The 27265-nt window shown below is 48.1% G+C and overlaps 1 protein-coding gene across 2 annotated transcripts; it reads left to right on the top strand.

Annotated features, from left to right (window-relative positions):
* The first annotated feature begins 306 nt into the window (after positions 1-306).
* On the top strand, positions 307-27265 carry ANXA3 (annexin A3). 2 transcript variants are annotated; one of them, XM_066574328.1, is made up of 13 exons: positions 307-460; positions 2523-2557; positions 7005-7092; positions 8769-8863; positions 9942-10055; positions 10799-10889; positions 14895-14974; positions 17068-17124; positions 17883-17976; positions 19761-19856; positions 23823-23881; positions 25037-25159; positions 26841-27265. In XM_066574328.1, the coding sequence occupies exons 2-13, from the start codon at positions 2543-2545 to the stop codon at positions 26898-26900; spliced, it is 972 nt and encodes a 323-aa protein (XP_066430425.1). In that variant the 5' UTR covers positions 307-460; positions 2523-2542; the 3' UTR covers positions 26901-27265. The 2 variants fall into 2 exon arrangements, with proteins under 2 accessions (XP_066430425.1, XP_066430427.1); XM_066574330.1 differs by having other exon boundaries at positions 321-460; positions 2526-2557.

Raw genomic sequence — 27265 nt, 5'->3', positions numbered from 1 at the left:
CTGGGACGGCTGGGAAACCGCAGAGCTGCGCGGGGCGGCCGGGAAACCGCAGAGCTGCCTGGGGCGGCCGGGAAACCGCAGAGCCGCCTGGGGCGGCCGGGAAACCGCAGAGCTGTGTGCGCCACTCTCTTGCGCGAAAACAGAACACGCTGCGATTTTTCCTTCGCACAAGTAGTTGAGAAGAGCGGCTGCGGGGCGGCCGGGGGCCCTTCTGGCTGCGGGGCGGCTGCAGGCTCCTGGGGGCCCTTCTGGCTGCGGGGCGGCTGGGGCTCCTATAAAGCGCGCCCTGCGGCGCTGCCTCCTCTCGCCTCTCCTCCGACCACACCTCAGCACAGGCCTCCTCCGTGAGGTGCACGCCGGGAGCTCTGCAGATAGGTGTGGCGGCCGCTGCTCCGGACGGCTGACTGCAGGCAGAGGGGCGCCGCTGATCTCCGCCGACTTCTGAGATAACTTTCCTGAGGTAATTCTTGCCATCCCGGACGGGATCACGTGGGAGCAGCAGGACTTGTGCGGGTCGGTTAGCCGGGCCGCCCGCGGTGCGGCCGCTTATGCGGACGGTCACTTCCCCATCGCTGTGTTTTTGCTCTTCCCTTGTACTTTCAGAGTCCTTCTCTATTAGCCCTCCTACAGCAGGGGGCGCCAGGGGAGCCGCGGGCAGAAACTATAGGAGTGGCCATTAACCCCTTCACTCTCGTCCCCCGTTCATAGCTGTAGTGTTGCTCCACATCTCCGTCCTGTTGAGGGCTTCTGTGTCCGCAGCTTGGATACAGTGTGGCAGCTTGGATACAGTGTGGCAGCTTGGATACAGTGTGGCAGCTTGGATACAGTGTGGCAGCTTGGATACAGTGTGGCAGCCTCACCCGGAGGCCTCCCTGCTCTGCTGGACCTGCGGCTGCCCTGATATTGAACTGCTGCACTACTAAAAAAGGGAAAACAAACAAAAACTAAAATATCTTTGTAACTACTCTCCCATTGACTAGCCGCGCCCCCTTCTGCCCCCCCGCGCGTGCTCTGCCGGTTCCGTCTCCTGGCCGCGCCCCCTTCTGCCCCGCGCGCGCTCTGCCGGTTCTGTCTCCTGGCCGCGCCCCCTTCTGCCCCGCGCGCGTTCTGCCGGTTCCGTCTCCTGGCCGCGCCCCCTACTGCCCCGCCGGTTCTGTCTCCTGGCCGCGCCCCCTTCTGCCCCGCGCGCGCTCTGCCGGTTCTGTCTCCTGGCCGCGCCCCCTTCTGCCCCGCGCGCGTTCTGCCGGTTCCGTCTCCTGGCCGCGCCCCCTACTGCCCCGCCGGTTCCGTCTCCTGGCCGCGCCCCCTTCTGCCCCGCGCGCGCTCTGCCGGTTCCGTCTCCTAGCTGCGCCCCCTTCTGCCCCGCGCGCGTTCTGCCGGTTCCGTCTCCTGGCCGCGCCCCCTACTGCCCCGCCGGTTCCGTCTCCTGGCCGCGCCCCCTTCTGCCCCGCGCGCGTTCTGCCGGTTCCGTCTCCTGGCCGCGCCCCCTACTGCCCCGCCGGTTCCGTCTCCTGGCCGCGCCCCCTTCTGCCCCGCGCGCGTTCTGCCGGTTCCGTCTCCTGGCCGCGCCCCCTACTGCCCCGCCGGTTCCGTCTCCTGGCCGCGCCCCCTTCTGCCCCGCGCGCGCTCTGCTGGTTCCGTCTCCTAGCTGCGCCCCCTTCTGCCCCGCGCGCTCTGTCGGTTCCGTCTCCTGGCTGCGCTCCCCTTCTGCCCCGCGCGCGCTCTGCCGGTTCCGTCTCCTGGCCGCGCCCCCTACTGCCCCGCCGGTTCTGTCTCCTGGCCGCGCCCCCTTCTGCCCCGCGCGCGCTCTGCCGGTTCCGTCTCCTGGCCGCGCCCCCTACTGCCCCGCCGGTTCTGTCTCCTGGCCGCGCCCCCTTCTGCCCCGCGCGCGCTCTGCCGGTTCCGTCTCCTGGCTGCGCCCCCTTCTGCCCCGCGCTCTGTTGGTTCAGTTGTGGAGTATATACAACTTTTTGATCACTAACCCAATTTTTTTCCTTGGAGCATCCGCCGGCACACAGCGATCAGGTGAGTTCTTTCATTCTGTATGCAGATGTGCCACCGGCACCTTTTCCCTATAAAGCAGCATAGGGGTGTCCTGTGTGATTATTACAGACATCGCCTGTGAAGCTTCATGGCTACGAGTTGACTTTTTGTTTGTTTTTTTCTATAAATGTATGTAACATATGGCGCTGTGTGGGGTGGCTGCGGCGCGGCGCTGTGTGGGGTGGCTGCGGCGCGGCGCTGTGTGGGGTGGCTGCGGCGCGGCGCTGTGTGGGGTGGCTGCGGCGCGGCGCTGTGTGGGGTGGCTGCGGCGCGGCGCTGTGTGGGGTGGCACTCGGTCGGCTCTGGTGTGCACACATACTAGAGCCTACAAGCCTCTCCCAGGTGGACTCTTGGCTCCTGAGCCCCTCCGTACGTCCCCCGCACACGTCCCCCGCCCACGTACGGAGTGTAACCAGCTATTAGGAGCTGTGACTCCTGGGACCTCCTTGTGTTACTGACACTTCTTATTTCTCTTCCAGCAGATCCTCCTGAACTCACCATGGCGTCTGTATGGGTAAGCCGAATCTGCGGTCGGCCGCACACATTCCACCATCCAAGTTAGAAGTTTAGTGAACTGAACGCACCTTGTTTTATGATCAATTTTAAGACTTAAACTTAAAATACCCCATTATGTAAGCAACTCCCTGATTAACCCTCTAACTACCAGACAATGGGATTGCCACGAACAAAAAAGGGTTTAATCTTACTAAATCCCCCCATGGAGTTCTTGGCCCATGTGGATACGCTGCAGCCTTAGGGCTCGTTCACACGAGCGTACCGGTTTTCAGTCGGCTGTCACAGCCACAGGGCGACTGAAAATCGCATGAATGGGCGCACAAGCCTGTAGTTTGTGCACCTGTTCAGGCAACCTTGGTCCGGCGCATATACCCCGAGCCCGGATTGGCATCGGGCAGGGGGAGACAGTTTAGCTCTGCTAAACTACCTTCCCCTTTCCGCCACCCGCCAGCTCTCGGCAAGGGGGCAGGAGCTAGTATGCTAAGCTCCTGCCCCCTCCGCTGCCAGCAATGGGATGGGAGGGGGCAGAGTGGGAGCTTAGCAACTAGCTCCCGCCCCACCCCCTCCCATTGCAAACAACCGGCATGGGGAGAAAGGAAGGGGGAAGGAGTCCAGCAGACACGCTGCTAAATTTCCTCCCACCTCCCTTCTGTGGCAGCTCCCATAGGCTCCCATAGATTCTGGAAGCTGCTGCCATATTCTGGCCAGGAGGATAGTTCCTGAAGTATCTTTCCTGGCTGATGTAAAAGCGCCCGGCTGAAATGCTTCCCCGTGTGCCATCATGGCTGGGCGCTTTTATGCCACAGGAACACGCCCATCTGAAGTGATGCATTGTAAACCAAAGCATCAGATGGGCAGCATATATCAGCCGGGAGTGAAAGCGTGGCCGAATGTGCTTGTGTGAACAAAGCTTTAGCCCCAGCTTACACAAGCATATTCCATGCGCGTAATACGCTGTACCAATCTGCCATAGGCGGCCATGTTGGCGCTCACCACACTCGCATGACATACGCACGCAAGAAAAATCATAGCATGTCCTATCTTGGCGTGTATTACGTGAGCATACATGGCGGTGGGCGGCACGCAGCCAGTAGGCAATATCAGTGTATATTGACTGTGTGTCTGTGCGTATATCTCGCAGCCTGCAAGATACGCTCGTGTGAGACCGGTTTTATGTTACAATGGAAACCCCCAGGGACCGTCTAGTCGTATAACTTACTGTAGGGGGTGCGTTACCCCATATATTGAGAAGTTACTCCGAATACTAATCTCTGCCTGCACAATAAAGCTTCACTGTAACACCGATGTGAATGGATATAGGTATACACTTGGTGATTCTGGACACTTTGTATATCTTCAGGATACATGGAGGGGCGGCACTGTAGACAAGCCCACTGCTTCTTCACTTCTGTCACAATCAGGACACTTTTATAGTCAGAACCTTAAAGGGGTTGTCTCGTGAAAGCAAGTTGGGGTATACACTTCTGTATGGCCATATTAATGCACTTTGTAATGTACATTGTGCATTAATTATGAGCCATACAGAAGTTATTCACTTACCTGTTCCATTGCTAGCGTCCCCGTCTCCATGGTGCCGTCTAATTTCAGCGTCTAATTGCCCGATTAGACGCGCTTGCGCAGTCCGGTCTTCTTCCTGGTGAATGGGGCCGCTGGTGCCGGAGAGCTGGTCCTCGTAGCTCCGCCCCGTCACGTGTCCCGATTCCAGCCAATCAGGAGGCTGGAATCGGCAATGGACCGCACAGAGCCCACGGTGCACCATGGGAGAAGACCCGCGGTGCATCGTGGGTGAAGATCCCGGCGGCCATCTTGGTAAAGGAAGAAAGAAGTCGCCGCAGCGCGCGGATTCGGGTAAGTAATAAACTTTTTTTTTTTTTTTTAACCCATCCCTTGGGTTTGTCTCGCGCCGAACGGGGGGCCTATTGAATAAAAAAAAAACCCGTTTCGGCGTGAGACAACCCCTTTAAGCTAAAATTGCTTGTAAATTTATGGGTTTAATCCAAACAAGGGGCGACCTCATTATTGGCCCCGCAGTACTAAATGGGGTAAGTTGCTGGTATTGGGATGATCAACATGGAGCGACATACGTCTTATGATTGTAAATCTGAAAGCATCCATGTCCATAGGGAAAAGTAAGTAAAAGTAATTTCCAGACTGCCAGCTCACATTATTAAGTCTATTGACCATCAGACATCGGGGAGGTGACTCTCAGGTGCAAAACGGATGGATTAGAAGAAGGCCTCATAAAAGAACCCGGATCTCGGTCTCCTCCTTTGCTTGTTTTGGCTCTTTCATTCAATGTGGTTTAGTGATTGTGGTTTATATTATACAACAAAACCATTTCTATCTGTAACTGTTAGCCATAAGAAAGCTGTAGATCTTTAGAGAAGCGTGTGAACAAGTCTTATTGCCTATATGTCACACGAACTGCTTCAAATCTTTATAATGGTGTGCAAAGGAATTGGGCTAAAGTCACACGAGCGCAAATCTTGTGCAAGTTGTTTGTTGTGAGAAGTGCAAATATGAACTCCAATCCTTTGAATACAGTCATACACATGAGTGATTTAACCCTTTCTTCCTCCTCATTTCACTAGTATGTAGCACTCAATGAACGCTATGTACTAAAGGGTGGAAGTGTTTCTAACACTACATGAGCCTGTGGTCACGTGACCGCTGGGATCCCCTGGCACAGCAGAGCTACAGAGTCCCAGCAGTCGCTGATCAGCTCTGTTAGTGACTACTGTCACTACAGGGGGATGATTTCCCTGTAGCTGGGGGCTCCTATGGACGCTTCAGCATAGATAGATATTAAATAGCCCTATATGTCCTGGGGAAAAATGCAGCAAAAACAATTTTGGTAGCTGAAGGGGAAAAAATAAGGCAGTTGAACCACCACATGGGTAAAATCCTTAGTGTCTGGTCCCTGAGGTACAAGACAGCCTGGACCTTAAGGGGTTAAACTTTCTACAACATTTTTAAGGTAACAGGTTTCCTTTAAGAACATGGTTTATCAAACTCCTATGTCATGCATGTGCAAATGTAGCTGTCATCTTAAAGGGGTTGTCTCGCGGCAGCAAGTGGGGGTATACACTTCTGTATGGCCATATTAATGCACTTTGTAATATACATCGTGCATTAATTATGAGCCATACAGAAGTTATTCACTTACCTGTTCCGTTGCTAGCGTCCTCGTCTCCATGGTGCCGTCTAATTTCAGCGTCTAGTCTGGTCTTCTCCCTTCTGAATGGGGCCGCTCGTGCCGGAGAGCTGCTCCTCGTAGCTCCGCCCCGTCACGTGTGCCGATTCCAGCCAATCAGGAGGCTGGAATCGGCAATGGACCGCACAGAGCCCACGGTGCACCATGGGAGAAGACCTGCGGTCCACCGTGGGTGAAGATCCCGGCAGCCATCTTCGCAAGGTAAGTAAGAAGCCACCGCAGCGCGGGGATTCGGGTAAGTACTATGCGGTGTTTTTTTTTTTTTTTAAACCCCTGCATCGGGTTTGTCTCGCGCCGAACGGGGGGGCTATTGAAGAAAACAAAAACCCGTTTCGGCGCGGGACAACCCCTTTAAGACCAGCTTCACACGGGCGATAAAATCTCTTGATTTGTGCTTTTTCAGACCCAAATATGAACCCCATTCGTTTGACTAGGGTCCGACACATGAGCGATGTCTTCCTGCATGGCACTGCGATGTGGGAAACAAATCGCGGCATGTTCTATTTTGCTGCGTTATCCCGCATTACAGCCCCATGGTCAAGAGGAGAATTCGGGGAGGGCTTTAAGCAGAGACTTGGGTCTGGCGCCATGTCTCATGTTGGCGCTGATCTAATGGTGGGACTGGTTAGTAGGGTTATCGTATGCTGGCAGACTTCCTTTTGAGACTGCGACCAACAGCTGCCATTGGAATGGAGATGATTCTGGTCCCCTGTTTGCTACTCTGTAAACTAGCTGGCATGAAATGTTGCAGTGTTCAGTGAGGGGCGGCAGGGGACTGTTGTCTCCCGAAAGTTTGGTGAACTTTGAAGCCCTAGGACCATTTTGTGCAATGTTCTGTCAAACAAGGAGTGTTCTCCAATAGATGTTAGAGCTTATATGGTGATGTTCTGGCAGGCATCCTCTGTGGGGGAAGTAGGAAGGAAGTCTGGAATGTGACGGCGCTGGGAATCCTTTGTGAAACTAGTTATCAGCACTTCCTGGAGTTTCTGGTGGAGCGCAGAGATCGGTATGCTATTGTTTCACTGCAGCAAGCAAACAGTCAATGTAGAGCAACACTTGGTTCTAGTCTGATGGTATTTGCCCGTGTGTCCGTCAGTCAGGCTGATTTAGTAGTGGCTGTATGGCCATATATTGCAGCTTGTACTCTATAAGTCACTTAAGGTTTATGTGAAAACGTACGATCTTGTGATTTGTGTTCTATCTTGTGCAGGCTGGTCACAGAGGAGCGGTGAAGGACGCCCCAGGCTTCAATGCAGGCAGAGATGCGGATGCACTTAGGAAAGCAATGAAAGGCATTGGTGAGTATATTCATGGTTCTGTTTGCTGAAAGTCAATGTATCAAACCAATTGAAAATTATTCTGGAGTGGATGGCATGTGTTCAGAATACTAAATGGACTCCAGTAAGTTCCTCCGCTTTAAAGGGGTTGTCCCGCGAAAGCAAGTGGGTCTATACACTTCTGTATGGCCATATTAATGCACTTTGTAATGTACATCGTGCATTAATTATGAGCCATACAGAAGTTATTCACTTACCTGTTCCGTTGCTGGCGTCCTCGTCTCCATGGTGCCGTCTAATTTCAGCGTCTAATCGCCCGATTAGACGCGCTTGCGCAGTCCGGTCTTCTTCCTTTCTGAATGGGGCCGCTCGTGCCGGAGAGCTGCTCCTCGTAGCTCCGCCCCGTCACGTGTGCCGATTCCAGCCAATCAGGAGGCTGGAATCGGCAATGGAGCCCACGGTGCACCATGGGAGAAGACCCGCGGTGCATCGTGGGTGAAGATCCCGGCGGCCATCTTACTAAGGTAAGTAAGAAGTCGCGGGAGCGCGGGGATTCGGGTAAGTACTGGACGTTTTTGTTTTTTTTTACCCCTGCATCGGGTTTGTCTCGCGCCGAACGGGGGGGGCTATTGAAAAAAAAAAAACCCGTTTCGGCGCGGGACAACCCCTTTAAGGCCTCATGTCCACGGGGTAAATCGGGCCCGCCACAGAGTCTTCATGGAGAATCCATAGCGGGTCCCTCCTGCCCCGCGGACATGAGGCTAAAAAATAAGAATAAACTCACCTCTCCGGACGCTGCGTTTCTTCCCTTCTTCGCAGCCGGATCTTCTTTCTTCGGCCCGGCGGATGTGCTCCGCACACCGGCAGCGTGCCGCACGCATGCGCTGGGCACATCCGCCGGGCCAAAGAAAGAAGCGCCGGCCGCGAAGAAGGGAAGAAACGCAGCGTCCGGAGAGGTGAGTTTTAATTCAGGCACGGGTCTCCCGTGGATCCGGACGGCTTCCACAGAAGCCTGCGGGAGCCGTCCCCGCGGGAGACCTGCACTAAAATGGAGCATGTCGTGGATTTTTTTTCCCACACACAGACCCGCGCCTGCAGGGAAAAATGACATCCGCAGGTATTTAACTACCTGCGGGTGTCCAATGCATCCCTATGGGGCGCGGATGCGCGTCCGTGAAAAAACACTGCGGATTTTAAATGTTAATTGTACCGTGGACATGAGGCCTAATAGTGGATTGCACCCAAGGTTGAAAATCGTACCCCAGTCTAGCTTTTGCCCATTCAATCCTGCACGGATGTTCAGCTATGCAGGCTGTAAGAATTTGCAATTGTTGGGAGTCGTGTGCGTGTGTTCAATTGAGGGTGCTTTCACATCTGCGTTGGGGATTCCACTATCCTCTATTAGGGAAGCAGGAAAGGGGATTCCCGATGGCCAAACTGTTCAGTCTACAGACTGAGCCGAACGGCACCAGACAGATCCCATTGATTACAATGGGGTCCACCCTTTTTCTGCCCAACTTGTGGATGGAAGAAAAAGCACTACGTGTGTTTTTTTTGCTTAGTTTTTTCAGCCGGATCTGTAATGGCACTTTCAGCTGGAGGTTCCGCCGCAGATGTTAACCCGGCCTTAGATAACTTCTTCTGTATGTCATTTTTGTAATGGTAATTGTTTAAAATTATTTTTTTTTTTTGTCCAGGGACTGATGAGGATTCCCTAATCAATATTCTTACACAAAGGTCCAATTCACAGAGACAGCTTATTGCGAAAGAATATTTGTCAGCCTGTCAGAAGGTAAAGTATGAGATGTTTCCTTATGCACTTCAGGATGGCTCGCACTTAGAGATGAGTGAGCGTACTCGGAAAAGCACTACTCGCTCGAGTAATGTGCTTTATCCGAGTATCGCTGTGCTCGTCCCTGAAGATTCGGGTGCCGCTGCGGCTGACAGGTGAGTCGCAGCGGGGAGCAGGGGAGAGCGGGCGGGAGAGAGGGAGAGAAAGATCTCCCCTCCGTTCCTCCCCGCTCTCCCCTGCAGCTCCCCGCTCCGTGCCGGCACCCGAATCTTTAGACCCGAGCACAGCGATACTCGGATAAAGCCAATTACTCGAGCGAGAAGTGCTTTTCCGAGTACGCTCACTCATCCCTACTCGCACTCCTAGGGAACGTGTAAGAGAAGTCCTGCAAGGAACAACGTACAAGTGAATGTTATTGGGTGTTTAGGTGTATAGTCGCCCCATTAAATCCTGTAACACAGCAGCTTTCAACTGTTATACGGGCCAGTCTTGGCAGATTTTTTTTTTTTTTTGTGGATTTTGGGAAGGGGTTAATGAAGCAGTACGGCGCGTGTATGAAAAGTCTAACCTGGTGCAGCTTTTCTATATATCAGAAGTGTGCAGCAAAGCTGCCCTTGGATTTCCAGACTCGCTACAGTTTTTACAGATGGAAGGTGTTTTTAATGCATTTCATCTGTTTCCAAAAAATTAAAATGGGGTCCAACGCCATTGTAAACTGCGTGCAACTGAAATCCTGCTCGCCCACAGCCCGGAATGGATGGAATATTTTGCCAGCAACAATGCAGTATTACCAGCAAAATCATGGGCCGTTGATCACCATGGTTTGGATTTTGGCCACATGTAGTCTTCCGCACCTCAAGATCTTACCCTAACGGTAGCGTCACACATGGCATTTGCTTCATTGGTACCGTGTGTCTGATGTAGTGAAAAGCTCCTGCTCAGTGCAGCTCACTAATAATTTAAGCAAACGCTGCATGGGACCCTACCCATAATCTGCGCATGGATACCCTCGTGTGTAGAATTGCAGTATTGATCTGAACTGTTAGCACTGACTTGCAACATTTTGTTTCATACTTAGGAACTAAAGGATGACTTGAAAGGTGATCTTTCGGGAAACTTTGAGCATCTTATGGTGTCTCTCATACTGCCTCCAGCTGTATTTGATGCAAAGCAGCTCAAGAAGGCTATGAAGGTTGGTACTAGTGAGGGAGCAGAAAAAATGTAGGACAAAGACCCTCTCATTCACGTCGTATTGGAAAGGTTGTCTGACACTTACAAATTGGATAGATTTGTTCTTTACAAACCGTTTCGGGTGCGGTTGTGGACTTGGAGTATAATGCATGCATTTGTCCCTTTAGGTGAAGCCTATCTGATGTCTTCAGCATTGCTCTAACTGCTCTGTTTGAGCTAATTTTTGCTGTATTTGACTGGATTTATTAACCCTTTCCAATCCAATTTGTATCCTGATTTTCCTAGGGGGCTTATTCTTTTTATGCCATTATACAACGGCGCTATCTGCTGGCTAAAGCCAGTACTGCATGAGGTGACACGTTGGATAGCCAATAACAGCAGAGAGGCTGGCAATATACAGTAAGAGAACCCCGACGGACGTCTTCCAACATTGGAGCTGTACAGCCTTAATAATGTCTTCAGATGTCAGTGGATTGGAAAGGGTTAATCTTTAGTGCCAACATCTTTAGCATCATCTTACAAATCAGATGGAACACATACACAATCAGATATTGCAAATAGTGAGTTAGACTTGTACTGGAGGTGACGGTGTGCAGTTAGCTTACCGTAACTACTTCCTATCCAGTGTGGTTTAAGATTCACAGACACAGATTTTTAAATGAAGGTACTTTTTCTCCAAAATTGTCTTTTGAAATCAAAGCTAACACTGAAAACGAACTTTTTTTTTTTTTCCCTAATGTCAAGGGCACAGGAACATCTGAAAACATCCTAATAGAAATATTGGCATCACGAACCAGCAAGCAGATGAAGGAAGTGGGGGATGCTTACTACACAGGTACACAAATAAGGGGGGGTTCATTGACGTAATAATGTGGTGAAAGGCCCATTTAGACAGGACGAGTGTCGGGCAAACTAGGAGCTAGTATCGCTGGCTCACAGCGGTGAGGCTGCTGGAGATTTCTCTCCTCTCGCTCCCCCATCCCCCTTCACTGACATAACTTAGCGGCCGTTCAGTACTGAACGACTGCTATTTACACTGAGTGATCAGCTCATCGTCCATCGTTTATGCTGCCTGACACTCGTCCTGTCTAAATGGGCCTTAAAATGGCATTTAAACATGATTTGACCATAGTGTAGAGGTATGTCTTGTACAGATACAATCTCATTCTGGCACAAAATATTTCCACGTATCAGTATCGGGATGGGTACATCTTCTCCTTGGGTGGGAGAACACCTTGAAGGTGTGAGGAGACTTATAAGGCCATGCATGCTCCTCTGAGAAATATGCAAATCAAAAGATGGAACAATAACTCTACAGCGCCACCTGTTAGAAGGCAGCGTTCCTGCAAGAGTAAGTCTGACCTTTAACAGATCTTATAACAAGGACTGGGAATATAAGCTAAAGTCTTCTCCAAAAGGAGAAGATAACCATTCGCAGGGTGATCGTTTCAGGGTTTTTGCCCCTCATTAACGTACAGCAAGTTTCTGGCTAGGTTAGGGGCTTTTGACTAGGGTCAGAGAACTGAGGGTGTGCATCAGTGTCATAATAAGCCATTTTAAATATTTGTTTTAAAGGACCTCTGTTCACTGGGACCCTCCAAGGTAGCAATTTTCTACTGTCTGTACTCTTTTACGGCCCCTGAATGTTTTGGTGGAACAGAGTACCATCATTTAACCAAGCTTGCTAGGCCAGTCTTAGGTTGGACAACCCCAAATGACTTCCTCTTGCAGAGGAGGCTAGCTGGGTGGCAGGTTTAGCTACAGAGTTGGACTTGCTTTCCTAGTCACTGGCTTAGATGTAAGCTCTGTTTTTTTTTTTTAAGGGGGTTGTCTGACTGTAAACCTTTTTTGAAATCTCTGGCAATGTTCTAAAATATTATGCTCTCCACTCTGCACCCCCAGAAAACAGTGTAGTGCCTCCAATAAAAATCCCAGTCTGTGACAGTAGATGTCAGGTGACTGTAGCCAATCACAGGCTACACCATCACAGTACTCAACTCCTGGTATCGTGGTGCCAGGAAAATGGAGGGCACCAGTGCTCACTTCCTAGGTGCCACGATGGCAGGAGTATCGAACAGTGATGCTGCGACCTCCGACTGGCTGCGGTGATCACCTGATGTCTGCTGTCAACACAGTAGAATCCTCACCAAAGCGACTGTACGATTTCCTGGGGTAGAAGATATGTGGGTTTTTTTTTTTGTTTTTTTTTTGATCCTTCATAAAAAAAAAAAAAAAATTAATGAATGTGAAACAATAGATGAGACTCCAGTGTGGTACCATTTAAAAAGAAAAAAGTTACTTGTTTTTTGTGAAATAACCCATTTAATATCACACGGTTCGGTGGCTCTGTACATGCCCAGGTCTCTCCAGACTATACACCTTGTGTAGTCTGATCTGGCAGTCATGTCTTCATCTTTCACCATACAGATCCCACAGACAAGGTGGACATTCTCTTTAAGGAGATTCTGTTGGCTCCTGTGAGCCCTTTAAACTAAGCTAAGGAAGGATTTGGGCTCACAGATGCTGTGGCGTTGAGTCCAGGGATGGTAGTCTTGCTCTCCTCCCTCTTTGTTCCCTTCCTGTCTGCCTGCAAAGCTGCCACTCAGCATACTGTCAACTACTTGTACATGCGCTCGGATTGAAGAGGACCAGTCTTGACATAAGTGCATGCATAAGTAGTCTACTGTATATGCAGCAACTGAGACAAGGCCCACGCTGAGGAGATGGCGGGGTAGAGATGGCACTTGTCACTTGCCCTACCAAACTCCTCCCCAGAGGGATGGGTGTAACCTCCGCCAAGGCAACGCTAGGCCTCCTCCAGGCACCGCCAGGGCAGCGGTAACCTGTATTGTGGTGTAGTGGACTTGGGAAGTTGTCACTTGTGATGCCACCATTCCTTCACACCGTTGGTTGTCCAGTGGGAAAAAGAGTAGTCAACACAGTTGTAGTTAAATACCTCAATCAGTGGGAACGGGCAGTGACTGGAACTTTACTCCTTAAAGTAACTTTCACACCAGTGCAGGAAGAACAGTTAAGTAAGGGCAGTGGCGGTTATACTGCCCTATTTTGTTTCCTTTAGCTACCAAAATTATTTTTACTTATGTATATATTGTTTACGTCTGTAATATTTTCTTTGTATATATAATCATGTTTTTTTTACTATTTATGTCCCCATGACGTCATATAAGACCTCTGTGGGACCCCTTTTTTATTTTTTATTTTTTTGACACTTTCCCACTGTAGCTGGGACATCCATAAGAGCCCCAGCTACGGTGGGAAACGGTCCCTGTAGTGACATTAGCCACTGGCAGAGCTATCCAGGGGCTAGTGTGACCCTCCAGCTCTGCTGTAGCAGGGGACCTTGGCGGCCACATGCGCCATTCCGCTCCCCCGTAGTGAAAGCTACAGTTCTGCTTTCACTTTCTAGTACACAGCGCTCATTGAGCAGCACTGTGTACTCAGGAAAGGAAAGGCAGTAAGGGTTAAAAACCCCTCCTGCCTTCTCCACCAGGTTATCAGCTGTTATTAACAGCTGATAACCTGTTCCTGCCTCTAAATGACTGCAGAGCAGGAGGCTTAAAGCACCACCGTAATTTTACTATCGGCGGTGCTCTAAGTTCAGGACCAGGTGCCGTATATTTACTGCGCCTGGTCCTTAATGGGACCCTGCCCAATAAGTTAATTTGCTTGAACCCCCTGAAAAAAACGTCTTAAAGGAGATGTCTCACGCCGAAACGGGTTTTTTTTGTTTTTTTTAATAGCCCCCCCCCCATTCGGCACGAGACAAACCCGATGCAGACGTTTAAAAAAAACAAAACATATAGTACTTACCCGAATCCCCGCGGTCCAGCGTCTTCATACTTACCTTGTGAAGATGGCCGCCGGGATCTTCACCCTCGGTGGACCGCAGGGCTTCTGTGCGGTCCATTGCCGATTCCAGCCTCCTGATTGGCTGGAATCGGCACGTGACGGGGTGGAGCTACATGGAAGCGCTCTCCTGCACGAGCTGCCCCATTGAGAAAAGGAGAAGACCGGACTGCGCAAGCGCGTCTAAAATCGCCAGGAGAGGCGATTTTAGACGGATCCATGGAGACCAGGACGCTAGCAACGGAACAGGTAAGTGAAATAACTTCTGTATGGCTCATAATTAATGCACAATGTATATTACAAAGTGCATTAATATGGCCATACAGAAGTATATAACCCCACTTGCTTTCATGAGACATCTCCTTTAAAGGGGTTGTCCCGCGAAACAAAGTTGGGGGATACACTTCTGTATGGCCATATTAATGCACTTTGTAATGTACATTGTGCATTAATTATGAGCCATACAGAAGTTATTCACTTACCTGCTCCGTTGCTGGCGTCCTCGTCTCCATGGTGCCGTCTAATTTTCAGCGTCTAATCGCCCGATTAGACGCGCTTGCGCAGTCCGGTCTTCTCCCTTCTGAATGGGGCTGCTCGTGCTGGAGAGCTGCTCCTCGTAGCTCCGCCCCGTCACGTGTGCCGATTCCAGCCAATCAGGAGGCTGGAATCGGCAATGGACCGCACAGAAGACCTGCGGTCCACCGAGGGTGAAGATCCCGGCGGCCATCTTCGCAAGGTAAGTAAGTCACCGGAGCGCGGGGATTCGGGTAAGTACTATCCGTTTTTGTTTTTTTTAAACCCCTGCATCGGGTTTGTCTCGCGCCGAACGGGGGGGCTATTGAAAAAAAAAAAAATCCCGTTTCGGCGCGGGACAACCCCTTTAAGTGGGAATTGCTTTATTTTTATATCTGTCTGTAGAAGCAACCAAATATAAATTTACAATTTTTTTTAAATTTTTTTTTTGCCCTTGTAGTATATGGGAAAAGCCTTGGCGATAACATCAGTTCTGAGACATCGGGTGACTTCAGGAAAGCATTGCTGTTCTTGGCCAATGTAAGATTTTTGCTGAACACTAATCTTAAGTGGATGTTTTTTTTTGCTTTTATAGTGTTTGAGTTTGTATCCAATAAATGAGTATTTATCACAAATCTAATTTAAGCTCCAATGTCCCCTTTGGACAGCACGATGGTCCCCTAAATGACTGCCGAGTGCTGCTGTTGGTGCTCCTGCAGGGCATTTAGACAGGTGGGCTTCTTGCTCAGCGATTTATCTGCTACATGAAGCGGGGCGCGTTTACACAGAACGAGAAGTCTGCGATCAGCTATGGTTTTTACGCTGACTGAAACGCTGCTATAGTGATGGGAAACAAGATTTCTTTTACACTGGATGATTATCGCTCCAGTTTGTCCCGGGTAAATAACCCTTAAAGGGGTTGTCCCGAGGCAGCAAGTGGGTCTATACACTTCTGTATGGCCATAATAATGCACTTTGTAATATACATTGTGCATTAATTATGAGCCATACAGAAGTTATAAAAAGTTTTTTACTTACCTGCTCCGTTGCTAGCGTCCTCGTCTCCATGGTGCCGACTAATTTTTGGCCTCCGATGGCCAAATTAGCCGCGCTTGCGCAGTCCGGGTCTTCAGCAGTCTTCTATGGAGCCGCTCGTGCCAGAGAGCGGCTCCGTGTAGCTCCGCCCCGTCACGTGCCGATTCCAGCCAATCAGGAGGCTGGAATCGGCAGTGGACCGCACAGAAGAGCTGCGGTCCACGAAGACAGAGGATCCCGGCGGCCATCTTCAGCGGTAAGTATTGAAGTCACCGGAGCGCGGGGATTAAGGTAAGCGCTCCGGTAAACTTTCTTTACTTCCCTGCATCGGGGTTGTCTCGCGCCGAACGGGGGGGGGGTTGAAAAAAAAAAAAACCCGTTTCGGCGCGGGACAACCCCTTTAAGAGACTGTTGGGTTATTTTTTATTTTTTTTCCTCTCGACTAAAATTCATGTACCTCATTACCAAACCCGATAATAGGCTGTACCCTGCTGGCTTCCTGCAGGTGCACTGCGATATTGCAATTCTAGCTGACGGGTCTGTGTTTACAGGCTGCACTCACTGTTTATAGAATGTCACAGGCTGCTGCAGCCAATCAGACCCCGGCATTTAAACGTCCAAAATAGGACCCATTGATTTCAGTGGGTCTCATGGTTCGTTCACATAATCGTATTTTTGCATGCATTTGGCTGAAAAAAAATCTACAACATGGTGTAGTTTCCTGCGCATTTGTGCAGGGAAGGGGCACACATTGAACTAATTGCCCATTTCAAAGAATGGGAGCGTGGTCCTTCTTGCTTGCATACAGTAAGACATACATGTGTGCGCAGATACACAACACCCATAACAAGGAGTAGGGATGTAAATGAAGGTAAGTTCTACTGAATCTCTCCCACATAAGACTATCAATCTGCTCTATAGCATTCTGGCTGCAGTTTAGGCAGGATGTTCGAGCTGAGGGGGGTTTCCTTAATAGGGTCATCAGAAGTTTTGGGTTTAAATAAAAAGGTCTCTCCCATCCCCCGCTCCCACTATCCCGGGGCTTGGTCTAAGTGTTTGGGGCTTGGTCTTGGTGTTTGCTAAGTCTGCAGTAAAGTCTGGTTTACGGGACATCGCAGGTACTGCAGCCAGTAACAGCTGAGCTCTGCTATTGGCTGCAGTGCCTGTGACCTCACTTTGCTGAAAGGGAAAGCCTTTTTAGTAAAAACTTACCATTCGCAACAACTCTGACAACCCCTTTAAGGAGTTGGTGATCGACAAAACCATTTATAGTTACATTTCACCAAGCAAAAAAATGTTTGCAACCGAGAAATTGCCAACCATCGCTGCATCTGATTTGTTTGGCATCAACTTTTATGTTATTGTTAATTCATGCATTGATCTGAATTGACAACTGCAATAAGAACGTGTTTTAAATACTTAATGAAGGTGTTATGTGACTTGGACGGCCCATCACCACAAGTCCTGAGCGGATGATGTTCTAGATTTACCACGGTAGATGAATTGAGGTCTTTAGCCTCGCTTACAGAAACGCATCAATCTCCATATACTTAATCCATAAAAGTTGATTCTTACTTTTTTTTTTTTTCTCTCCCCAGTCCAGACGTGATGAAAGTTCAAAAGTGGATGAACATCTTGCAAAAAAGGATGCTGAGGTAAATTGGGCTAGACATGCCTCTCCCGCCCGTCTGTGCTACTGACATGTGGTGATGATATACACCTACAGCTTCCTGATCTCACTTAGCATAATGGCTTTTAACTTCTGCTTCTTAAATAATGCAACTTATCAATCATTTCTCACTGTCTGATGTGGTAAAACAATATTTTATTGCTTGGTGCGAAGAATGGCAGATGTTCGGTGCTGAAATCATCTGGGCTCTAAAAAAGTGCCGCTTGAGTTTACAAAGTTAAGCTAACTTTGCATTTTATTATTGGATTCCATTTAAGCAGTGTTTGTACATGCAGTAAGCACCCCTATACCAGTGGGGACTGGCAGCCAGTTGTATTACTAAGGCCTCATGTCCACTAGGGAAATCGGGCCCATGTGAATTCTCCATGCAGAATCCCGCAGCGGGTCCCTCCTTTCCCGCGGACATGAGGCCTGATAATTGATTTTTCTTATCTGTCCGGACGCAGCAGATCTTCCCTCTGTCGCGGCTAGCTCTTTCTTCGGCCCGGGAAATGTGCTCGGCACGCTGGAAGTGTGCTGTGCTGTGCGCATGCGCCGTGCCACTTTTTTTTTTTTTTTTTTAAAGATCCCCCGTGGATCTTTTAATTATAATGGCCCAGTGGACATGAGGCCTTAATTCTACAGCTGTGTTAAGTGACTCAGAATCGAGATAATGAATGGTGTCAATAAGTGACCATTTGCATAAAGTACTGTAGCACTAACTTTATGTTGTACCTTTTGTAGATTCTGTACAATGCTGGAGAGAAAAAATGGGGGACGGATGAAGATAAGTTTGTTGAAGTACTGTGTCTGAGAAGCTTTCCACAGCTTAGGCTGAGTATGATCCTTTATTTGCTCTAGTTTCTTGTTCTGTAACATCTATGTCCTGGTTTCTGTTTAGACTTTTTGATTTCTGTCATTTAGGAGGACCAATATTGTCCTCTTGTCACATTTGATTGTATTTGTAATTGTGCCTCTAATGCAAATGTGAACGTAGCCTAAGATCGGTCAAGCCTCTCCCTTCCTCTAAACTGAAAATTGGTGTGCAGGTACATCCTATATATAAAGGTAAGATCTCAAAGGCCAGGTTCACATGAGTGCCTTATGGGTGCATTAATGCAGATATATGGTTGCATGGGTAATCTTACCCAGACTCTCAGCATCACAGATTCCTGGGTTTAACCACCTTAGTCCCTTCTAACACTATGAACAATGTTGTACCCATGTATAAGAAAGATGGTAGAGAAGAAGCCGGGAACTTCAAGCCAGTTTGACATCTGTAGTAGGTAAGGCTGGTTTTCTAAAACCTACCAGGTTCTCTAATCTGTTGCGGTTTGCACCTTTCTTGTCCAGAAGTTGATTTTTCAGATGGTCTTCCTGATATTTCTATTTCTCTGCTGTTTACAGCCCACTTCCAGGAATTAAGCCTATAACAAGCTTGGCATAATGCCAGTAGTTCATGTCCTGACTTCCCTGCCCTTACTTCCCATGCCACATTACAGTGTCTCTGGCCCAATTAGTAGGGAGGCAGTACCAGAATACCAACCACTCTGTTTACCCATGACGATCAGGCGTTTATAGACTTTCTGGCCAAATAGTTAAACCTACTATATATAAAAGCAGGAGAGGCAGAGGCTGGAGATATTCATCAGTGTCTGCAGATCTGTCAGCCACCAGCCTGTTGCTGAGACCCCCAGTAATGCTGAGAACGAGGGTCCTGTTCCCCTCACCCCTCCACACGGCAAATTTATTGCAGCCCCTGCAATGAGGAGGAGATTGAATGGAGCATCTCTCGCATGCACAATGTCACTCCATTGACTTTCATTGGGCTTCCGGAGATGGCAGAGTAAAAGCGTTCAACAATTTCCGTCACCCCTGCTGAAATGATTAGTTGCAGCCACGCTTCACTGATAATGGATGTGAGAAGCAACTGCTGTGATAAGAGGGGAACACAGGACCCCGTTCTCATTAGCCGTCCATAGGGCAGAGATTTTGAGGGGTTTAAAGAGGTTTCCTCAAACATATTGGTCCTGGATAACACAGGGCGCCTACAGAGGTCTTGTGGAATCTTTGTCTCAACTCATCAGAGCTATCTTAGTGGTACGAGCTTGGTCTAATCAATATTGGGCAGCTGACTTATGGTTTTGGCTCTTTCGGCGTATTACATTTTATTGCTTTTGGTTGGTATAAGTATGAGAGAACCAAATCTGATCACGTCGCTCATGGTCAATGCATATAATGCAAAATATTGGATTGCTTTTTATATGAATTTCACCTTTTTATAAAAAAAAATAATAGCCATAAATTGGATGTAATGGGGAATGTTTACAAGACTGATTACTGCTGATTGTGCAGCAAATCTGCATCCCATTACTTTCAGTGAGGATCTGCACTGTAACCCATACGGCGTGGACTTCATGTAGGGGAGAAGTGACATGTTGGTACTTGGCATGGATTAGCTCACTGAAAAAAGGCTAAATCTGTGTGCAGATCCCCCGCCATACATCTGCCCAGCTATGGATTCTGCGGTGTGAACGAAGCGTGCCTTATAGTGTATCGGTAGTTGTAATGTGTTCCGACTGGAAAAGCTTGAATTAGATCTGTGTCTTTATGTATCTACAGCATTTGATGAATACAAGAACCTCTGCAATAAAACCTTTGAGGAGAGCATCAAGAGTGAGATGTCGGGATCCCTGGAAGATCTGCTGCTTGCCATAGGTAATACGCCTAAGCTAATTTCACGTGGGTGAGTGCGACTGTTGGACCATGAAACTCAGCCCGATATCGTGCACGGGAACGTGTGGCTTCCCTGTGGATGCGAGGAGTTCTTGCATCCCTTCAGGGACGTAGCGATTCTCCGGCTGAGGGCCACGCCAGAACATCGTCGAGTGTGCCACATTGTTTTCAGTGGTAAACCTTGCATCGCGCTCACGTGCACCTCGCACGCCATGCAATGTTTTTCACCAGCCCTATTGAAAACAATGGGCGATGGGTTCAGAGGGAACGCCCAAACATAGAACATACCGCAAGTTTTTTTTTTTTTTTTTTGGCATCACTCATGTATATGACCCCGTTCAAAAGAATGTGCGTCTCGCAAAGCACAAAGTTTAAACTATCTTCTCAGCAGCTTTAAACAGAAATCTGCTGACTAAGTGAGCCTATATCCCCTGAAGGACGCAGCCTATTGAATTTTGCACGATTTGACTCCTTTTAAAAAATTGTAACTTTATTTTTTCCATCTGCACAGCTGTCTGAGGGCTTGTTTGGTACCATTGAGAAATACAACTTGTCCAGCAACAAACATACTGAAATGTGCGGGTCTCTTTTTTTTTTTTTTTTTTTTTTATTTTTTATTGTAAGTGGAATGAAATGGGGGGGGGGGCACAATTTTTGCCTCCTTTTCAGGGGTATTATTTTACAGCAAACAAATAAACAGAAATTGCAGGGTCACCTTATTCAGTGGGTCGGCACAATCAGAATACCAAATTTATTTATTTATTTTTTTACCTTTTTAAATAAAAATAACTGAACTGAGTTAACGTGTTTGCCGCAGTTTGTAGGGCTTGGCTGTAAGCCTTCAGAACCTGAATCGTGACGGGTTTGTTACTAAAGTCTATCTTGCTGTTTTTCACATTTTAATCCGGTTAGACCGAGGAGTTGCCAGCAAGCCGTTCCGTTTCCAGGTAGACGGTCAGTGAGGTCACAAACTTCTGCTGAAGAATCTTTGAGTGTAAATTGATGTGATCTTCAGAGGATGGATCTTGGCTTATCCCCTCTGCATTCTATCAGTACTGAAGTACAGTACAAGGCTGGTGATTATTTCAAATGGCCTCCTACTTGGAAACTGCGTCTTTGTTTGGTCCCAGTTGCAATTAAAAGAAGGTAGAATAAAATGTAGGTTTTCGTAGCATAGTAGCCACTTGCTGCGTGTAGAACACACCGTGGATGACAAGATACTGCAGAACTTCTATTGCTGTGTTTTTGATGAGTCTTGTTGTAGATGAAATAGGTAAAAACAAATGACTGTGTGCAGCATTCAGATATACCACAAAGGGCATTCCCAAGCAGCTCTTGCTGTCAGTGCCCAGCTACATTGGGGTCCGAGTGGAAGCTGCGGCTCCAACACCAATGTAGTGGCCAGAGCTTGTAATTGCGGCCCGGGAGCCCATTGATTTCAATGAGTACTGCGCCTGCATTTATGAGTGCCAGACACTACACAGGAGTTGCAGCAGCTTTCCCCCTGACCCCAGTGTAGCCTGGCACTGACAGCCGATCTGGTCTTTTCTAAAAACAAAAACAAAACCAAAAAAAATAAAAATAGATAGATTTTTTTTTTTTTTTTTTTATGCTGTTCATCAGTCATGTGAAGGATGACATGGATGTTAGGACAACTGCAATCATTAGATTGACTTTTAGGAAATACATGGGGTGTAGGGGTGCCTTTCTAAAGCTGTGCAATTCCTGTAACTTATAGTTGTAGTTTAATAATCTTTATTTGTATAGCGCCAACATATTCCGCAGCGCTTACACAGACAGGGGGAATACAGAGAGACAAAAAATACAAAAATTACAGAACCACGGTTACATGGTAATCAGTTGATGGAAACAATAGGGGTGAGGGTCCTGCTCCAACGAGCTTACATACTACAAGTAATGGGGTGATACAGAAGGTAAAGGGGCTGGAGATGGGCACGGTTTGGCGAGGTGGAGAGTGAGGGGTGATATACACATAGACAATGGTCAGACATTTGGCCGTGTGACAGCAGAATCGGTATGACCGCAGGAGCGGTTTATGATGGCTAGCAGGGATTGCAGTCAGTAGGTCAGGGAGCATGTTATCAGGCGGAGTACAGAGGGGTTTGTTTAGGGAATTCGGTATGCCTCCCTGAAGAGGTGCGTTTTTAGAGCATGCCTGAAGTTCTGCGAGTCCTGGATTGCCAGGGTAGCCTTTGGTAGTGCGTTCCAGAGGACCGGTGCTGCTCTGGAGAAGTCTTGGAGGCGGGAAGGAGAGGTTCAACTTTAAGGGGCGCTCAGTCTGGTTTCATTAGCAGAGCGGAGAGACCAGGTGCGGCGATGATTGACATGAGGGAGGCAATGAAGGGAGTTGGTGTTGTGGAGGGCTCTATGGATGCAGGTAGTCAATTTAAATTGAATTCTGTATTTGACGGGCAGCCAGTGCAGTGACCGGCGCAGGGCAGAGGCCTCTGAGCAGCGGCTGGACAAGAAGATGAGCCTGGCTGCCACATTCAGGGTGGCTTGTAGAGGGTAGGCGGATCAGCAATGAATTGCAATAATTGAGGCGGGAGTGGATGAGGGCAACAATGAGTTTTTAGCGTGTCTGCGGTGAGAAAAGGGCAGATTCTCGCCATGTTCTTGAGGTGCAGCTGACATGTAAAGTCTCCAGTTTAAAATGTGTGTGTCTAAATTGTGTATATATGAACTCTGCTGATAAACTCTTTTTATATTTAGGAAGTGTTGTGCACTTATTTTTCCACATTGTCCAGTTATGACAGAACTGGAGGTTGACCTCCTATAGGGAAAGCAAGATGGAGTTTAAGAGCCCCTCCAGTCGTCTTCCTGTCCCTACAGGGGACAGACAGAAGGGTACCTCTTGTGTGGACTTCTTGGGACTAGGCTTGTTCAGGGGCTGCACTCTCCTTCCTCCCCAGTCCGCAAAGACTCTATGGATAGATGGATTAGGTTGGCTGCCATTGACGAGGCAAATTCCACATGTGCCGCCGTGTGAGGCCGAATTTACTGTGGAAAAGTGAACGGAAGAGGGAGGGATCAAGAGAATTGGGGAGAGGAACACTTTTGTTGTTGTGGTGTGTTTTTTTTTTTTTTGTGTAAGCTCAGTGACCATTTAAGCAGGCCTTGTACTTCTCATGCTCAGTTTTGATCTGGCATTTATCCACAGATGTGAATTTATTTATGTTTGCATGCAGACGCCTTGAGTCTGCAGTTCTGGGTGGGTTTTCACAATGTGCCACATGTAGAATATCTGACAATGTATAGGGTTGTGTTTATTTTTTTTTAGAATTTTTTTTTAGGTTTTGTATGTATATCTATATCCTGAAACTGCTGGTAGCGAAAGGGTCAATACATGAATGTAACATGGTACACTGATTTTGTATAATAGGATACTGTGAAAGGGGGTTGTAGCGTTGCTTCACTAACGATTAGAGATGAGCGAGCGTACTCGGAAAAGCACTACTTGCTCGAGTAATTTGCTTTATCCGAGTATCGCTGTGCTCGTCCCTGAAGATTCGGGTGCCGGCACGGAGCGGGGAGCTGCAGGGGAGAGCGGGGAGGAACGGAGGGGAGATCTTTCTCTCCTTCTCTCCCGCCCGCTCCCCCCTGTTCCCCGCTGCGACTCACCTGTCAGCCGCAGCGGCACCCGAATCTTCAGGGACGAGCACAGCGATACTCGGATAAAGCAAATTACTCGAGCGAGTAGTGCTTTTCCGAGTACGCTCGCTCATTTCTACTAACGACGCCTCCAACTGTCTCCATACGATGGTTTGTTCTGGTGATTCACCAGCGGCTCGATAATTGCAGCTCTGATGACACTTGAATTTCAGTATTTCAAATAATTTTCAAGAGTCTCCAGTCTGAAAACCGGTTACAAGTGCTTTCACAGAGGTGCAGTCTATCCAGTCTAAGCAATTTTTTTCTTCTTCCTAGTGAAATGTGCGAGGAACACGCCGGCTTTTTTTGCTGAAATGCTGCACAAGGCTTTGAAGGTAACGATCTCCTTAAACTGCATCTACTGTTCCTATAACATATCTTTCATGTGAGTAAGCATATCGTCTTACATACTTTGCACCGTGTGTGCCTTTTTTTTTTTTAACCATGTCTGAGAAGGGGGCGTGGCCTAAACATTAAAGGGGTTGTCCCGCGAAAGAAAGTGGGGTTCAGCACTTCTGTATGGCCATATTAATGCACTTTGTAATGTACATTGTGCATTAAATATGAGCCATACAGAACTTATTCACTTACCTGTTCCGTTGCTAGCGTCCCCGTCGCCATGGTGCCGTCTAATTTCAGCGTCTAATCGCCCGATTAGACGCGCTTGCGCAGTCCGGTCTTCTCCCTGGTGAATGGGGCCGCTCGTGCCGGAGAGCTGGTCCTCGTAGCTCCGCCCCGTCACGTGTGCCGATTCCAGCCAATCAGGAGGCTGGAATTGGCAATGGACCGCACAGAGCCCACGGTGCACCATGGGAGAAGACCCGCGGTGCATCATGGGTGAAGATCCCGGCGGCCATCTTGCTAAGGTAAGAAAGAACTCGCCGCAGAGCGGGGATTCGGGTAAGTACTAAACTGTTTTTTTTTCTTTTAACCCATCCCTTGTGTTTGTCTCGCGCCGAACGGGGGGCCTATTGAAAAAAAAAACAAAAACCCGTTTTGGCGCGGGACAACCCCTTTAACTCTTGGCATGAGTAGCATACACGAACAGCCCAGTTATACTTAACGATTATCACTCAAATTCTTTCAAACAAACAAATTTGAGCAATAGTCGTGCAGCATAAATGCAAAAGAATCCACTCCGTGTTCGTGCTCCAATCGTTATCTCTGACTTTCAGCGTGTTGCGTAGAAGCTGAAGCGCTGAGCGAGGAGCCCGCGATCCAGCGGCAAACTCTGCCTGTGTAAACGCTCTGTGTGAGCATGAACTACCTTAGCGGTGATGTCGGCAGTCATTTAACAGACTGTCATCCCGTGTAAAAGGGCCATAAGTCCACTAATAAGTGGTATGACGTTAGAGCTACGATCCCTATGATAGATCGGCACATTCAGACTGTCGCACTGTCTAATTATAAGTCAGTATTAGTAACTCTGCCCCATTCTATTCATTTCTGTTAGATAAAGATAAAATGTGTGGTTTATGCCTTAAATACAGGGTGCTGGGACTGATGAATTCACTCTGACAAGAATAATGGTCTCCAGATCAGATATCGATCTTTTGGATATCCGTATGGAATACAAGAAGCTTGCTGGGGAGTCTTTATACGCTGCGATAAAGGTGAGCATGGCCACCAGCTAGATCGGTTAGAACAGAACATCTGTCCTTCAGGGAAAGCTTTCGACTGGATTTTGGAGCATGGATGGGATTTAACTTTATTTATTTATATATTTTTTTAAGTACAGTTTAACCCTTTCCAATCCACTGTGACCTCTAAAGACATTCTGATTTAAGGCTGTACAGCTCCGATATTGGAAGACATCCGTCGGGGTTGTCTTACTGTATATTGCCAGCCTCTCTGCTGTCGGAGCCTATCGAATGTCACCTCATGCAGTACTGGCGTTAGCCAGCAGATAGTGCTGTTGTATAACGGCAGAAAAAGAGTAAGCCCCTTAGGAAAACCAGGATACAAATTGGATTGGAAAGGGTTAAATTTTATATATACACACTTCTTTTTTTTTTTTTTAACCATGAAATTGCATGCAAAAGTCACTCAGATGGATCTTGCATCTTCTGCTTCGCTGAACAGTGAGCATGATTGGTGGAAGCTCCAACCTACGGACTCCATCAGAGATGACTTGCTCATCTAATATTCTGACAGGAGGAGAATGACACCCGGCTTAATATTGTAATAGATTTTTGATGACTGGTCAAAGCAGCGGCACGTCATCTCCGATGTGTCGTAACCCTGAAGCCATATAAATTTTTTTTATACTGGGCATTGGATTTTCCAAAGAACAACCACTTTGATGAAAACCATACAAAGGCCTTATTTGAGGCACACCTCTCCAACAACATGAGAATTTACAGAATACTTATATCAGGTGGCTACAATTTCACAGAATAACTGGGCACCAACTAGAGATGAGCGAGTATACTCACTAAGGCACATTACTCGAGCGAGTAGTGCCTTAGCCGAGTATCCCCCCGCTCATCTCTAAAGATTCGGGGGCTGGTGACAGGTGAGTTGCGGCGGGGAGAGAGGGAGAGATCACCCCGGCGGTCCCTGAATCTTTAGAGACGAGCGGGGAGATACTCGGCTAGGGCACTACTCGCTCGAGTAATGTGCCTTAGCAAGCATACTCGCTCATCTCTAGCACCAACATCTCCATCTACCTGCTGTTTAATCGTGACCCTTCTTCCTATGCGCTCTGCAGATTTTTCTTTTTATATTTAAAATTTGCAAATATTTTTTTTTTTTTTGGCTCGCCTAAGGTCCGAGCAAACATACCTGCCCCATCATCACGGTGTCGGCTCCCAGATTGAGGAAGGTCCCGCATTATGATGCATGTGGGAATGAACAGTGATGGTGCATGTGTACGTTTTGAGGTGCTGGGTATTGGACCAGTCTTGTACTAAGTTCACCCTCGCCATCCTGGTGGTTCCGTCTGAACGCACAATGACTATAGGCTTTCATTAGTCAATCGAAGGATTTACTTTATAGTGTGTGGTGTGTTTTTTTTGTTTTTTTTTTTGAAAGGCTGGCTTCCTATGCCAACTGTCTGTCCTCAGTCCTGTGATCTAACTTGTTCCCAATCTGTCGCTGTATACAGGTGCTCAGTGCATGTATGTGTAAATGGGACTTTTTAAAAATGTTTCATAGCAAAAATGAATTACACAAGGGAACTCGAGTTGCTTCTTCCCAAGGCACATAATAAAATTTTTTAGGTCTGTGCTCTACAAGTGGAGGGTTGTAAATCTATGCTATAGGCCTATAACTTTTATGTTTGTTTCTCTGCAGTCCGATACCTCAGGAGATTATGGGGAAGCCCTGCTAAAGCTCTGCGGAGGCGATGACTGAAATTACATGAAGACTCTTACCGTCAAGACCCTCTTCTGCATTGCTCCTGCTGCATATTCACACCTTAAGGGTATTTTCACAAGTGGCAGAAAAATTGGCACTGGAATCTGCACATTCTACATGTGGGCTGTGCTGCAGACCTCGCCCTTATAAAAATCCACATATTTGCACACATGTCATAGAATTGTTGCGGATTTGCGGTCTATTTTCCCATGGTAGTATTTTCAGCCACTTGTGAAAGCCCCCGAAGGCGGGATTCACACACCATACCATTTCAAGTCATTTGCACTTAGTTTTTTTTTCTCCCTGAAAGGTGTGCCAAAATGTTACATTAAAAGTGCTAAAGCGAAGTACTAAATACAAAA

Source organism: Eleutherodactylus coqui, chromosome 7, assembly GCF_035609145.1.
Source record: "Eleutherodactylus coqui strain aEleCoq1 chromosome 7, aEleCoq1.hap1, whole genome shotgun sequence".
NCBI lineage: Eukaryota > Metazoa > Chordata > Amphibia > Anura > Eleutherodactylidae > Eleutherodactylus > Eleutherodactylus coqui.
The sequence above is the reverse complement of the archived record's forward strand: the minus strand, read 5'-3'. Positions and strand labels throughout refer to the sequence as shown.